This window comes from Adiantum capillus-veneris, chromosome 17 (genome assembly GCF_014529385.1).
Source record: "Adiantum capillus-veneris isolate H3 chromosome 17, ASM1452938v2, whole genome shotgun sequence".
Lineage (NCBI taxonomy): Eukaryota > Viridiplantae > Streptophyta > Polypodiopsida > Polypodiales > Pteridaceae > Adiantum > Adiantum capillus-veneris.
In genome coordinates this window covers 37208651-37225014 of record NC_140947.1, presented here as the reverse complement: position 1 = coordinate 37225014, position 16364 = coordinate 37208651, and the positions used below count along the sequence as shown (strand labels likewise).

At 41.9% G+C, this 16364-nt stretch overlaps 1 protein-coding gene across 1 annotated transcript; it reads right to left on the bottom strand.

Moving 5' to 3' along the window:
* Window positions 1–6150: 6150 nt before the first annotated feature.
* Window positions 6151–15910, bottom strand: LOC147437076 (glycine-rich protein). The gene is made up of 4 exons (XM_086486506.1): window positions 15759–15910; window positions 15584–15687; window positions 15314–15476; window positions 6151–6328 (listed from the first exon to the last, which is right to left on the bottom strand). The coding sequence occupies exons 1-4, from the start codon at window positions 15775–15777 to the stop codon at window positions 6291–6293; spliced, it is 324 nt and encodes a 107-aa protein (XP_086342632.1). The 5' UTR covers window positions 15778–15910; the 3' UTR covers window positions 6151–6290.
* Between the last annotated feature and the right edge of the window lie 454 nt (window positions 15911–16364).

The window sequence follows — 16364 nt, the reverse complement described above, 5'->3', positions numbered from 1 at the left end:
CAATACAAGTAGTCGAAATCTCCTCATAAGATTGTGCTTAACAAATAAACAATAATCTTGTTGTGCTTTAAAGAGTACCCATGTTTGGGTACTACATACGTACTTATTTTCACCTTCTTTTTGAACACCCCTAAGAAAGGGTATTGTCGGTCCCAAACTAGTTTTTTAACTTGTGGGAGAATTTTGTTCATGGGTTATCCCGAGTTGGGGACATGCACACAATAAATGATGAGAATCACCTAAGAAAAACTTTTGAAATTATGTGTGAACACCAATTTTATGACAAAAACGAGTAATTTGTCATTTGCAAAATACAAGATTTCTTATTTAGGTAAAGTTGTTTCTAAGGATTGATACTCATTAAGTTATTAGCCAACACCAAGGAAGCTGAGGATGTGGGATCTTCATGAATTTAGGACAACACTAGTACGGCCGGCCGCCTTCGGTGGCCTCTTTCTCTCTCCCTCTTTATCGTGCATAGAGGCTCGTTTTGGACTTTAATCTTCAGCTCGCAGCTCTCGACACTTGTAAAGGGTACTCTCACTGCCGTTATAGAATACATATAGATGAGAGATCACATATAAAACACTTCTCTAAAATTGATGGTACCAAATTGACTGAAGGACAAGGGTTTTGTGTGAAGCTCTAAGCGCCAATTAGCCATTGATACTTTAGAAGAGGAAGCTGCAGAAAATTATGTTTTAAAAGTTTCTGACATGGGTGAACCTATCCTTGTGTCATGTGATACAATTGGAGAATAGTTGGAATGTGTGGTGACAACAGGGGAGAGTGCTTTGCAAGACATTAAGAAAACATGAAGTGGATTCTGCTATTCACGATTTACATTTATTGGGCACCCTTTGATAACTTGTCTACTATACCAGGGCTAGAGAAAACATTTTTCCTAACCGAAGAAACTTGAAATCCTCCTGGTTTTTAGGTCAAAATTTGAAGCTTTTGCCAATAATTACACTAAAACTTGTGAAATTTTCCCAGTTTTCTTCAAGGCAAGCTCAAAATCTAACCGAGATTTTTGGATTTCAGCCGGTTAAAATGCACTCGACCCCGCTCTGTTTCTAACACTGTGGGTGTGGGCTCTCGATTGTGAATGCATGCATCTCGAGTCACTAGGTGAGCTTGATGGAAGAGAGATGTAAAAAGGAATGCAAATTACCTAGGTAGTTAGAATGCGAGAGAGAGAGAGAGAGAGAGAGAGAGAGAGAGAGAGAGAGCAGGCATGCGAACTAGAGAAAAGAGAGATTTTTATTAACACCCTGGCATCATGGGTGCGACTGTGTGTGTGACACATATAGATGCTAAAGAGGGGGTCTCTGTGCATGGTCCATACTCATGCGCATGCATGGAGTTAAATTGATAGGAAAAAAATGATTTTTATGATAATTTGCTTTATGCCCACATGCTCATAAGGGAATGTATATGTGTGTGTGATTAACATTCTCTATACAATATATGTGTGTGTGTGTGTGTGTGTGTGTGTGTGTGTGTGTGTGTATCCATCGTTTCCCAAGCACCCTAATAACTCTTGAGGCAATAAACCTCAAGAAAAGGGTTGTACTACCACATAAAAGTGATGACTGTATTGGTATCAATTATGGCCTCATGCCAGCACTTGGTTGTGAGTGCATGGATAATGGTGTTTGTAACATCCTGTCTTTGAAATCTATTATAACATATTTTGTTTTGGAGTTTATTGATTCCTTAAAAGGCAATAAAAGCTGTGGTCAAGAAGTTCATGATAAGGTATAGTATACATGGGCAATTTTTGAAAGAATTAGAAATATGCATGTTTCTTTTTCATGTTGCAAACTCTGCTAGGGTTATATCCAACTTATCCTTTGGGAAGGCATGATTGTCAATCTTGAAATGTGGTTTGAAAGATGGCTCAACGTTATGACACTCAGGATATATATGGTATGATTAAGCTCATTCTTACACAGAGGTTTGTTTACACTTAAGAGGTCATCCATATACCTGAAATTACGGTCAAAAGGTATTAATGTTTGTTTCAAATAAGGTGAGGCGAAATGTTTTTGATACCAAATACACTCAAAGAAGGCCAGGTATAGGTTATACATCAGTGGTGAGCAAGAGAATCCCTCAAGAATTCTTAGAATTTTTTTGAATACAAATCCACCACACTATGAAAAATTGTGATCAAGTAACCATGCATTCCTCTTACAAACAACATATTGATCTAGGTGAAAACGGAGTTTTAATCCATCTAGGTTCCTAATTCAAGGAGATTACTGTATATCCTGTTCCTATCATAGATTGAAAAGCGACATGCACAAGTTCATCCAAGTCATGCATGAGGCCAAAGCCTCCCATTGATAGGCTGTTTTTATAACATTGGGTAATGTCAACAGAAAACAAGGAGTAAATCTGTTCAAGAAGACCTTAGAAGCATTTTTTATAAGCCAAACGTTGTTGATTGACAAATTGATGAATCTTTTAATCATTAATTGTTTTTCTTCCAAGAGTTGAAGAAATTATGTTAAGGTTAAGAGAGGCAGTAATATCAATCATGATATTTGAAAAAATCCAATTAGATGCATCAAATATCCAATGAAACTTATGTTTGTGACTTTTCTAAATAGGGAAGAGAATTGGCATCTTAGTGAACAAAATGGAGTACCCAAAAGATGCAAATTTCCCAGTTAGTAGTGTAGGAATGTAAGGGATTGAGCAGTTAAGATAGCCAAACTCAAAACCACTAAGTATCTCCTTAGCTAGGGACTTCCCGACGTAGAAATGGGGCATTGTTAGGGGCTTTATCAATACTAGAAATGTATTACTGGTCAATCCAATCTTGTATCTCAAGTATGGATTTGGTGGTAACCCAATTTGTTTCATGGGAGAGCCAAAAATGAGGCAACTTTCCAACTTTGTGGGTGAAAATATTACATGTAATGTGAATAGTGTCAAGTTTGACATTTTCCTCCGATTGGAGTTGGTTAGCTAATTCTTAAAAACAATTAAGTAAGGTGGTTAGTGCTAAGTGAGGGTTCAGATGTTGTTGAGGCCCCCCTCCCCCTCCTCTTCTTTTTCCCCTTTACCCTTTACTCATTGGGAAAAAAATTGAGGCTCGCCTCCATCGTCCACCTCCCAAAGTACATGAGTACACCTTTTAAAAGTGACTCTTTCACCTTACGAAGTGGCTTTTAGACAATAATGCACCCTTTCTCTTGAATTTTGTGGTAAAATGTGGTTCTGACCAAGGGAAACTGAGGAAAGGAAAGGATCTATGAAAAGCCTACTTCTTCCTAGGTACTGCGTGTCTCAAAATTTTCAAAAGTTTTTCCTTTCTTACCAATTAAACAGATTGAAGTAGAAGCCATGGGAAAGGGCCGCAGTACCCGATAAAGGCTTTTTAGCCCCTCTCCAATTGGAGGCTTGGTTGTTCCTTGCTAGTCTCCTTCCTACTTCACTTGAGGATTTTTGACTTACAATTTTCAAGGGGATACAATTTCTGGACAAAGGGGAATTGGTTAAAGCTCCCTTCACCAGGAGTTTTCTCGATGTTTATCGACGACCGGAATGTATGGAAGAACCAAAGGAGCTACGGTGTTCTCTAAAGCCAAATCAAAATATTATTTGGAATGCTACATACCATACATCAAGTGTGCTTGTAAGTTATCGCATAGTAGAGCCCCATGTGACTCTAGTAGCATGCTTTTCAACAATGCCATCTGATTTGTTTTGAACCATTTGGAGCTTAGCTTCCTGGAGAAACTTGCCAAATATCATTTATCCCTATTTTGCTCTTGGTTAGGAGGCCAAATTCGACAATTGGTACTAGCTCAAATTGCTTTCATGCACTTTCAAAACATGATGTTAAAACTACTAAAGAAATCAAAGCAGGTCCGATGCTTTTCTTGCTTCATATAGTACCTTTACTAGGGTGAAAGTTATCTAAAGCATGATTAGCCCTTGTTTGGAGGAGAAACTACCTCGGTCCTGTGCTTCCCTACTAACTCCAACTTTCTAAGAGGTAAAGCTAAGAGCTTCACTAGAGGGAGAGGAAGAATCCCTCAAGTCAAACATTTACTAGACCTTTGATATTTGGTAGGTACTGGTAAGCTGCTTTGGGAGAAGATCGTGCAGCAGTTCTTCAAATCATTGTAACCTTCTTTTTGTGCACATCCTTTTTATCAATAAAATTTTGGATGTATACCCACCTAACCTTATTATTGCAAAAGCTTTTAATGTAAAGTTTGAAAGCAACATCTTTTGGGTAATCTAGTATTTGGATGGAAGCATTTGGATCCTACAAGGGTATCTTTTGTCACATATTTTCTAAAAAGTGATGTTTATCCTCCTTACCTCCGCAAAAATCACGATCAGCTGTGTAAAGGTTTTGGGAGCCTTGGCCATCATTTATTCACCATGGATCATGATTTAGTTCAAGATTGGTTCATCTATTCTTAATTTCTATGGGACTCAACCATGTTTTTGGGATTTTTTTTTGTTGAAAGGGAGGAGGGGGGGGGGGGGGGGGGGGGGGGGGGAGGGAGAACTCTTTGTGTAGACCTTTTACACATATCATTTGTATCCACATGATTGACAATCGCATTAAGAGAAAAACAAGTTTGTAAGAGTATCAAATGCAAAATGACATTGCATACAAACAATAAAACAAGACTTTGCTTTAAAATATTGCCCTTTAAGAAAAAATGACTTGTATTGTAAGCTATCATGTAATAGCCTCTAATGAAGAAAATGGGCTTAGTACTAACATCCTTCCTGACAGTGCTAAATAGAACATTTCATCTAACAAGGGAGTGTATGATGAGAATGTTACCTCATAATATATGATGCTTCATTTATGAAAAGTGGGATTGAAGGTTGAAATCTTCTTTTTCTATAGCACATTGTCTATAGAGCTGTGTAATCTAAGAACTAGCCCCCTTAAATCATAAGCCCGAACTAGCATCCTTCCTAAAGGTTGTTAATCAAAAACTGCATCCAATAAGAGAGCATATCAAGTACCTCTTTGTATAGGAGGATGTGAAAGATTGACAAGGTTGGAGGTCTAAAATCTTCCTTTTCAACATCGTCTTGTCCTTTTTCCTGAAAGGAATCACTATATATACACTATATCCGACGTACTTTGTAAAGCAATGCCACGAGAATATGATGTGGAGTGTACCCTAGTTATAGAGACCTTAATAATGATGAACTCCTGTTGAACTTGACACCTCAATCAAGAGGAATGGTCCCATGTTTATCTCTAAAGACTGACTCTTTCAAATCTTTTCAAGCATCAAAAAGGCATCTTTCAACATTACTGTAAAAGACATTGTTTTCGTCTTAGACCGAGGCCTCGCTATGAACTAGCAGATTATAGTGGATTTAAGGTTCACAAATATTACACTACCTTCAGCATTTTTTTCTAAAGAAAACAAGGTTCCACAACCTGTTGTAACTTGCTTTTCCACATTTACTCCATTTGAGGCTTACCAAAAGCACTATGAGCTTCAACTAGTTAATTTCCAAAAGAAAAAGACTCACAAAAAGGAGGGTATTTATAGTGCTTATAGGATTTAGCATCTTGAACCTGCTAAAATGAAGTATGCTGAGTGTGACCAAAGCATAGTAAGATTAAAATACTACTTATTTCACTAGCGCAATGCAAGACTCGGCTCTCATCACCCTAGGACAACCCACTCTTCGCTTTTTGTAAGCTCAAACTAGTTTTTTTGACAAAGAGATTAATGCAACTAAAGCAAACATTTTGCAACAAAGACGTTTCCACATCCATTACCAAGATAATCTCTTAAAAGGCAAGAGCAACCTGGGCTTCAATGGAATGAATACAAAATAAGCTGGTGCTCACTTTTTTAAGGGAAAAAGGCAAACCTTTCACAGGTTGTGTACTGATATTAGATGGTGTTTTAGAAGGATCCAAACCCTTTTGAGCCTAAACTTTTTTAAATAAAAACCTACGTTATTTTTGGTGACGAGCATACAGCCATGTGGATGAGCTGAGAGCAAGAAAACAAAATTTGCTCTTATGTTTCCCATGTACCAAGTTGTCAACTTATGGGTACTAAAATGTTAAATATACCGAACAACTCTCTAGCTCAAAAAAGCAGCAGCACTCTTTTAAAGCTATGTAAGACGAGGAGCGATAGTAAATATACACTTCAAAATAAAAGAAATGTACAACCATCCATAGTGCACCCACTGCATTTTACATTAGAGAATATTCCAACTTGGTGAAAACATGTGGGGCTACAGGTATGATATCACAAGTGCACCATAGTCAATTAGCCACCACAGCAAGATCCACATGCAGGAAGAGAATCTGCAAAGAATGCATCATCTTTATTAGTAGAGACTCTCTCTCTCTCTCTCTCTCTCTCTCAAAGGCTACCGAAGGAGAAGCTCGACTAGAAAGGCATCATTGAGGACACTAGGGAAGTATGTCGAGCTGCAGAAAACGTGGTGAAGAGTCACAACTCACAACCCCACCCCAAGGAGAAGATAGAAAAACACAAAAAGAGAGAATTCGAAATAACAGAACAAACAAAACCAAAAAAAAAAACAACCCAAGCTGACCAAGCAAAAGAGATTGAGGTTCACAAAACTCAAACATGTCCTGTAGACTCAAACACAGGCAAATCCAAGTTAAAGAAAGGAAACACACATAGTAGAGGATGTTAAGGCTTATACTCGGCATTAAACATTCCTGAGGTTCTTAATGTTGATTCCCGAGTCAAATGTACTCATCCTGTGAGCATCCTTGAAATTGGCTAGTAAGATAAGTAACTCTCACCAGAAGGTGTATCTTGGTGTCTATTTATTCTGTTTCACTTCTATTTATTTCATTTTCTCAAAGCTCTTGATACGGACAAGTAGACAAGGCCCGGAGGTCCCAAGACAATGCGTGGCCAGTGTGCATGGGCCAAGGTCAATCTGCCACAAGCGTGATGAGCGTGACTTCTCTTTGAGCCGGTCGGCTTTTAAATCGTAGCTGTACGCGGTCATTTATGGTGCCTCAATGACATGTACATGTGGGCAAAGTCAATTACAAGGTTATATGTGAAAAGAATTTAGGGGGGAGAATATTTGTCCTGGACATGACCAAGAATCAAAAGTTCACCTCCCAAAAGTTAAGAAACTTCATTAAGTGGAAAGTCTAACACATGGCGGAGAAGCCTGTCAAGTCACCATGCAAGAGGCAGGGGGGTTAACTTAGGGGCGTCTAAATCAGTTTTTGGCTGATTTGAGGCCTGATTCTTGCAGAATTTGCAATTCTACTAACCTACCGAGCTCCCCTAGGTCATATTACACATCTTGGTAGTTATTGGAATACGCTCCCACATCACTTTTCCAAGTCGTGTGCTATTTTTACAGCTGCAAACTCGCTAAAACCCTAATTTTCAGCTTGTAATACCCATTCATCTATACGAGTTCTTTGCATTTGTGATGTACGAAGATGCGGATGATATACCTAGATGAATCGAGGTGTCACAAACTGCTGAGGTGTCAAGTCACTGAAGAACGGAGCCAACCTTCACATCCCGGCCGAGGGGCCTAAACCCTAAGAAGCAAAAGCAGTAGAATAATTCCCACCAACTTATGGGACCCCATCCGATGGGGCCCAAGTGACATAAAGGCATTAAAATAAAGCTGGACCAGCACACACACACACACGCACGCTAATTTGCGAGTTGATGACGTGGCAGCTGCTGTACGGATTTCCAGATTTTACGTTGACTGCTAACGTGGCAGGCTGTACGGATTTCGGGCTAGTTGTTTTTAGTTAACTGGCTTTTCAAGGCCAAGGGCCTTTAAATATGTGAAAAGGGCTCGTTCTCTGGCATGCTTCAGTACGAAGGTGCATACGGACTTATTAGCCACTCCCACCCTTACTTCATCGCGCATCGGGCGCGCTACCGTCTTCATCGCTCTGTCTTACAAGGCATAAGCCAAAAAGATCACTTGTAAGAGAAGGATCCAAGACCGTTTTGCAGTGTGCGGCCACTCTCTCTCTCTCTCTCTCTCTCTCTCTCTCTCTCTCCCGTTTTCCCACAACTCTCTCTCTCTCTCTCTCTCTCTCTCTCTCTCTCTCTCTCTCCCGTTTTCCCACAACGATCTCTCTTCCTGCTGCTAGCGCTCCATCTCCCTTGTCGTGTACACACCCTCTCGGTGTGGCATTGCCTACTGTGAGTTCCCGTGCCCGTTTGGTGGGCGGTACGCGCTAGGAGCTTGATGACGAAGAGATTCATCGCGATAGATACGAGATCTATTGGCTGCCCGGTACGAGGAGGAGGTTTGCTTGCAATTGCAGACAATCCATCACCCGATTCACCTTTTTCTGTTGCACCTTTGACGAAAGGCTTTCAAGCTCCACATGGCAAACTGTGCAAATGATACGAGGTAAAGGTTAGAGAGCCCCGTAGGCCACATATATAGCATAGCAAGAGAAAGGTCGAACAAATATCTCTGTCAAATACTACGATCAAAAATAAAACCCTCATCCTAAAATGAGAAAGTGGCGAATCAGGTGTGAGAAGGGCAAAGTACTGGTGGAAACCCTAAATCTGTCTAAAAACCCAAAACCAAGGGCTAGTGCACGTGTAATGAGAAGCCTATAAGCAGGAGAAAAGGCTTTTGGAAGGTGAACATAAGGCTCACACCCCCCTTCAACAGCAGATGCTACAAGGTTTTGAGGAAAATGCAAGAATTCTGACAAATCAGAGAAGAAGAGATCTGCAAGGAATGAGCGCCAAACCTACAAAACGATGACCCCTACAACACTGGTGGGAGATGATGACGACCTAATCGCACTAGAAAGTTGATGGAGTAGCCAACTATAGAACGAGTCGCTAAAGAGTTATATAAGAAGAGAACTAAGACGAGCGTCAAATAGCTCATCGGTGACGATCACCATTGACACAGGAAAACCGTGTAGTAGCAGGAGCCGAGGCAAGGAGTATAATATGGAGAATGTCACAATTTTAATGACGTGGCAACGTGCCTGTACCTAATGCTGGACATTAAAAGATTCAAGCCTCAAGGTGGCGGGAATTGATGATGTGGCAGTTTATAAACACAATGCTTGTGTGCCAGGCTCTCTGCATTTCGCGTTGCGATTTATGGGCTGATGTCGTGGCAAGTCCAGGTGGCAGTTGAAGGACCTAATTTTGGCAGCTTTTCCGGAGTACAACTCGTCGAGGGTCCAACTCTCTCCAAGACTCTGTATAACTGGCCTGTACAACGTAGAGGGCGGTACTATTTCAATTACCTGTTAACTTTACACAGAGCACTGTGAAGAAAAGAGAACACAGTTGCATCCAGCGACTAGAATGTCACTTCGCACACGAGACCGACGCCCTATAGGCCCCAAAACTGGCGCCCCTTTCGATATTTCTTTATTCAATTAACAATTGACGATCCGTACACTTAGGCCAAACTCTCACAAAGCTTCCATACCTGGCGAGGGTTGAAAACGCAGGTTTCTGACCTGATTTCGGTAGCACAATGGCGCAAAAACCCTTGTAGATCAAAAACACTTGTCTAGGACGGATTCCCTCACAATTTAGGAGCTTTTTGGTGAGCTGTCACAGAAATTCAGCGTGCTGTAATTCTCTGTTTTTCTGCTGTTGGGTGCCCTAAAACCCTGTACACGCATCCCAAGGCTCTCACGAAGCCTCCCTCGTGCTCCCTTGCAGTTTAGGTGCAAAACCCTAAACCTGCAAAAAAACACAGCAGGCTGTAATTCTTTGTAATTCTCTGTTCCCAAGGGCTCCCCCACGCAATGGGACAGTTCCCTTGTGAATTGGACGAGTTTTCACACGAGAAAACTCTCCAAACTCGCAATCTTCCGCGATGGAACTGTGCGTACCTGTGGGGGATTAGCAGTTAGCTAATCCGGTTCCTATTTAGAAGGCTCTTGCCTTGGCAAATGCGCATAAACCCTCAGAACTATACATATTCATCTGAGTAGCCCAACTAGTCGGGCATTACCATATGTGCAAAAGGGGGGAGAGAGATGCACGAGAGCAAATCATCGCGCTACATGAGACAGAGGAGAAGGCAAGCTTTCCATTAAAGCTGTCAACCTGCACCCACTACTCACACTTGTTATGTGCCAATATCTGTTCAGGAATAAGAATCTCATCAATTCTTCGACTTTGGGTTGTTCCTCATCAGGCATATTCTCTGGCACATCACCAACAAAGGGTCTTAGAAGGCTAACATGAAAAGCATTATGTATTTTCTAGCCTTCTAGTAGCTTCAACCTATAAGCTACATCACTGATCTTTTTTGAAATCTGAAAAGGACCATAATATCGCATACTGAGCTTAGGAAACAAACGTTCCTTGCCTTTCCTTTTCCTTAACCTGGTCTTTTCAAAGCGCAAAGGCACCCAATCACCAAGTGAAAATACAAGTTCACGACGGTGACGATCATCAGCTTTCTTTTGCTTAGCCTTTCCTTTTCCTTAACCTGGTCTTTTCAAAGCGCAAAGGCACCCAATCACCAAGTGAAAATACAAGTTCACGACGGTGACGATCATCAGCTTTCTTTTGCTTAGCCCGAGTCTTCTCAAGAGCAATCTTTATCTTCCTATATGTTTCATCCATATCTTGTACATACTTGTCTGCCTCAAATATCTTGTCCTTGGTCTGTAAAATGGGCGGGACTTTCTTCCCTCCTTCCACTATCTCAAATGGTGTCTTACATGTTGACGTATACACAGTCTTGCACTCGGCTTTGGCTTTTTCCCTTTATGGTCTGACTTATCATCCTTATCCTGTGACTTCTTCTGTGGGCATTCATTTGCAAAATGTCCTTCCTGTTCACAAAATGTAGCATTTCTTGGCCTCTCTAAGAGCTTTCCTGTCTTTCAAAGTTTTGCCAGAAAAATGTCTTTTTTGTCCTTGTCCTCGTCCCGAAGAAGATTCAGACTGCTTCTTGGACGTGTCAGCTTCTTTAGTGAAGGGCTTCTTTGTGGGAGGCAGAGAGGGCTTTGCTGCAACATTGCCCTTGGCTGAAAACTGTTTGCCCTGGGACCCTTTCTTGTGGCTATTAAATTGTCACGTGACACATCCAACCCTATGTGTCCATGGACAAGCTACACCATGACCAAGGTTCAATTCGGTCAAGTTAGTCTAGAATAGGAAGTGATATGGCACTTTTGTGAGTCTATTCGCAGACCGTGCATGCCCAGGCACTTAGAGTAGATGCATATCCTCTGGTTGCACACAGCATGATCATCAGCATTACTATCAGAATCCATCAGGAGCATTTTCCAATGCACATAACCTATTTTTTGATATTTTTCACTTATTATTTTTAAGTGACTTTTGTTGGGAACTTGGTAGGGCAATTTGCCTAAGGTAATATATAAGAAAACCAAGCGCTAGGAAGGAGAGCAACAGGCACCTAGCGCAGCAGGCCCTCTGGAGCACCCTCTCAAGCAAGAACCACCCCCATAGACCTGGCGTTTTTCAGCACCATAGCCCAGCGTTTTCAGCCTTGAGGACTAGCATGAACCATTAGCGTTTTTCCCTACACAACAGTCAGCAATTTCAGCCCCTCAGATCCAGCATTTTTGCATGCAGGCCTTGAACCAGCGTTTTTCATGCCTGCAATTCAGCGTTTTTGTACCCAGCATAACAGTGTTTTTCAACCAGCCCTACAACGTTTTTGGACAGCAGCATCTCAGCATTTTTTACAGCCGTAAATTCAGCAAGAGATATAGCAAATTCAACAGACAAAGAACAGCCCAGAACATAGCATTTTCAGCCGTCATCATTGCCGTTCTCTCGTCACCGTCATCTACAGACTTAGATCCCCCTTGCATCATAGCCTCGCAACTTGCATCAGCATCTTGTACCAGATTGTGCAATCAATAGAATAGACTTCTCTCGCCATCGAGAGAAGGGCCTTCGGAAGAGGGTTTGACAACTTTCCTGGTGTCGTATTCTCTTCTCTCTCTATCTCTCAGTCTCAGCACCTTCATTCACAGTGTCTACCACTTTGTTTGGGTCCATTGCACTCTCTCACTAAAGGAACGTGGGCTCTCCCTTCCGTAAGTAAAAGGAACCCTTGAGCACAGTTCGGAGCACTCATCTTGAGCAAAGTTCAACATTCACTTCCGTTGCACCATACATAAATCCATCGGAATCTCCCTTCGACAGATTGCTGGCCACTCTTGCATTCTCAATCAACTGGAACATTTATTATGACAGTAGTCTTTGTGCAATAGTCCTTGATCTTCTTGGGCAATCTGCAACAGTACTTCTCAATATGTTTTGACAATGGCACAAACCTGTAAGAGGTGACTCACCGTGACTGGCAACCAGTGTGGCCCAAACCTGTTTCCAGATTCGCACACTGTTTAGCATTCAACTCGTGCCATTCTGTCATCACATCCACTTCAAAAGTGTTTGTCAACCATGCACGTTGTTGGGGCTTGTCCCTAATTCAACAATGCGGTCCACCATTGAAGCCCATTCCCTTTCAAGAAAGTGGCAGCATTGCGTATCTTCGAAGACTCTGTGAAGTTTCCTCCAGCATAAGCTGCATCAAACTGTTGTATGAAGGTCAAAGCCTTCGATTGATCTTCAGTTTCTTGAAAAGTTTCAAACTTCACTTCCTGCCCACCTTCCTTGTAACCCTTTGGCTAACTCAAAGGAGCCACATTATCATAAACAGGTGCTTGCAAAAGTGGTGCTCCACAATTGCCCATTCTAGCACTCGCATCACCTGTTTTACTTGTCATATCTGCATTTTGGGCATATGGCTGCGAAAAACCAGCCATACCAAATTGTGTTCCAAGCACTCTAAATTGACGATAGACCATCTAAAAACCTGGTTAGACACCCATGTTCGCATACATGGGGTTTTACCCATACCTGTTTGCATTGTCCCAAACACATTCCCCGGCATATAACCTGTGGAAGGTCAGCCATAGCTTGAAAGGTCCAGCCATAGCTTGAAACACTAAACCACCTCCAAAGTAACCAGGATAAGTAATAGGTAATGGAAGGGTCTGATGCATAGCTTGTTCATTACTCCCTTGACCATCCACAAACGGTTCTTGTCTAGCTAAAGCAAGTTGCTTTGGATCATTGGACACCGCTGGTTGCTCAACCACATGGGCTTTCCCTCGAGCATCACGAGTCCTCTGCGCATTGGAAATCTCCTTTTCTTGCAACGGCTCAGTCATGCCCTGTGTAGGAGGTTGAAAACCCTGTGTCGAAGCCTGAAATTCCTGTGTAGGAGCCTGTAAGAACTCCTGCATCCTTGGGTTGCTAGCCAACTGTTGAAACATGTCCATGCAGCAACGCAGTTGAGCTCTAAACAACCTGTCCTCTTCTTGATGAGTTGAAGGAACTTTCTCTGTGCCATGTGAGGAAGATCCCTCTTCAGTTACTGGGTCTCTCTTCTCTGCCATAACGACGCTTCACCTTTGACACATGGCTATTGGTTTGCCCAAGCTTTGCAAGCCACATCATGTTTACTCTTCATGTGCAAAAGGCAAACAACATAGGAACTCATTTCCACAGAAGGGGACCTTTCGTGCCTCAATCTGATCTCTTCCCTTCATTCCTTCAGTTTACCGAGTAGACTTTTAGAGAAAAGGACCGCTCCTAACAACGATCAAGTATATAGAATATAACTCTATTATTTGTAAATTGCAAAAGCCCATACACTACCCTTTTACATTAAGTACAATATCTTTTCCTATATGTTTCAAATGGAGCTTCCTAGCCCACATGTGAATCATCCCATGGTTCTTGTGATGCCATGGCATCCCTAGTAAGACACCACGCCCCTCCAGAGGCATGATATGCAATCTTCTTGTCCAACATACTTGTGGATATGCAAACAAAATCCTAGGACAACCTAAAAGTCAATTAAAATATTAATAAATGTGTCACACGAATTTCATTTTTTAAGTGGACATAAAGGACCAAATTGAAGCCCTTTGACCAAAATGAGAATTTTTCCAAGTGGCAAGTCTAAAAAGAACTTCCTTATAACAGAATTTGCACATGTAAGCTTCTAGAGCATTTTGGGTGGCTGAAAACTCAGCTTTTGCAACATTTTTCTGCACTTTTACGCTTTCATAGCCATATCAGCCCTGCGGGAGCCTCTTTTAATCATCCTGCACCATCAAAGAGGTCATTGTCACCTTGTTCCCCAGCCCTACGAGAGATGCACCAATATGTACTTCGATCTCCCCACACTCTAGGGCTAAGCGTGCTCCTAATTCAGGTGATGAAGTTGGCCTTTGCCCCATTGACAAAGAATATGAGTCTTTTGTCTCAAACCTCTCCCTACGCTCCACATTGATCTTAAGACTCATCCTCTTGCTGATCCCCAAGCACATCCAACACTAATCCACCTTTGGACTTTTCCTTCTTCTGTTTCACAGTCTTGTAAATCTATTCAAACTTCCTCTTCTAAAATTGATACCCTGATTCCAGTCCTTGGACTTGTATTGCTCCTTGGTCTAAAACTATCCTTGGTAATCGTCTTCTTAGTTCCAAAGTCAGAATACACATACGCATCATGTACATGTGCCCTCATGCCTTGGATCTTAAAGGCCTTTTGTTCAAAACCATACCTCTTTAATTCAAGAGGAAGGCAACATCAGTACTTCTCCATTTGCTCATCCAAGGTGTACCTCCATACTATTGTCCGAAGGAATATCCCTGCATGCCATGCATCGTGTGACAAACAGCTAACGTGGCATGGGACTAAACAACTGCAGAGGAGCACAGGAAGAGCAAGACAAGAGGCGAAAGAGAGAGAGATGATAATCTGGCACCTAGAAATTATGCCACAATTTCCGCCGCACTTTATGGGCTGTGCCAGCTGATGACGTGGCGATGCTTGGGAGGTTTGCCAGGAACGAGGTCACCTTGAGAAGATATGAGATGTTAATAGCGTCTTGATGCATGAACTTTGGCCAGCATCCATAGGAATCCCTTGCCCATGGCAATCAGTCACAGTGCATCTTTATAAGCTATTAGTGACAAGGACGTGAAACATTTTACAGCAGAAGCAAAATCTTCCCAGCAACTGCCTAGTAAGAGATGTCCCAAAGGCTTTGTCTGCACAATTCACAATCATCACCATCTCTGGCTAAAATGCCAGCTAGATGACAAAATTCTAAGCCTCAACATCAATTTCTGCCTCAATCATTGAATATAGGCAACTCAACTTCTTTGATTCTATAACAGCAGTTTATCAAGAGGCCAAAATTTAAACAAGATCACAAACAACTCTCTCTCAGAAACGACAAAGCAAAACTGCAAAAACTTACTATGATCAATGCCTCGCACATTTGACATGCCCTTTGGACCTTGATTTGGGCGAGGCCCAAAGCCAGGACCTCCAGGAGGCCCACCACCACCTGGCCCACCACCCCATCCTCTGGATGGTCTATTGTCTGAGCGTTTTTTCCCGTAACCATTTGCTGCATCAAGCTGCAAAGAGAGCAACGACAACAGGTAAGCTATGAGTCATACAGATTCTGCATAGGCCCACAATTTCAAATTGAAGACGGAGAAGGATCAAGTTGAAGCAGACATACAGAGAACATGGTGGCGAAGAACACTGTGATGAAGTTTAAGATGCCCCGGAACAGATCGGAAAAGATACTCAATCTCAGCAGAGAACGCCTGGATTTGATGTTACCTGCAATAAAAGACTTCCGTGAGAATACACAGATCAAGGAGTAGCGAAGTACCCAGTCCTCTGGATGCAACCTCCTTCGACGTACGCCATCGCTTCGCAGCAGATCGCTCCACAAGTTTCCTAGAACGGGACAAATCCGTTTTATTATTACTCTTATTCTATTCTACCAGTATAGTTTCGAGTCTCGACGAGGTCCTACGACGTTAAAACTCTCTCGATGGGATCAAGGGTGGAAATGGGCTCTATAAAGGAGGTCCATTGATTTCGCTCGCGCAAAAAAGTAAACTCAGGTACACTTTGGGTGGGGACTAGGGAGGAGATTTCAGGTTACTTTTAAATTTGGATATGAAGTATGTCCAAATTTAAAGTAATGATTGTATTGCACATCATCTGAACGTGCTATAATCGAAGAAGATTATAGCATATCATTTGAAGTGCTATAATCGAAGAAGATTTTTGTCAGTTTGTAAACTTGGGTATTTGAGTGAAATCTGGTACCTGAACTTACTTTTTTGCAGAATTTGTGAAGGGGGCTTGTGAAAGTGAAGTACTATTTCCAAGCACATGCCATTGCTTTCTCTCCTTCAAGCTTGCACACACACACCATTCCTCTCATTTTTCAAGCATGGGTGCTTCCATAACCTCCACTACTCTTCTATACACCCTTTGGCCTATGT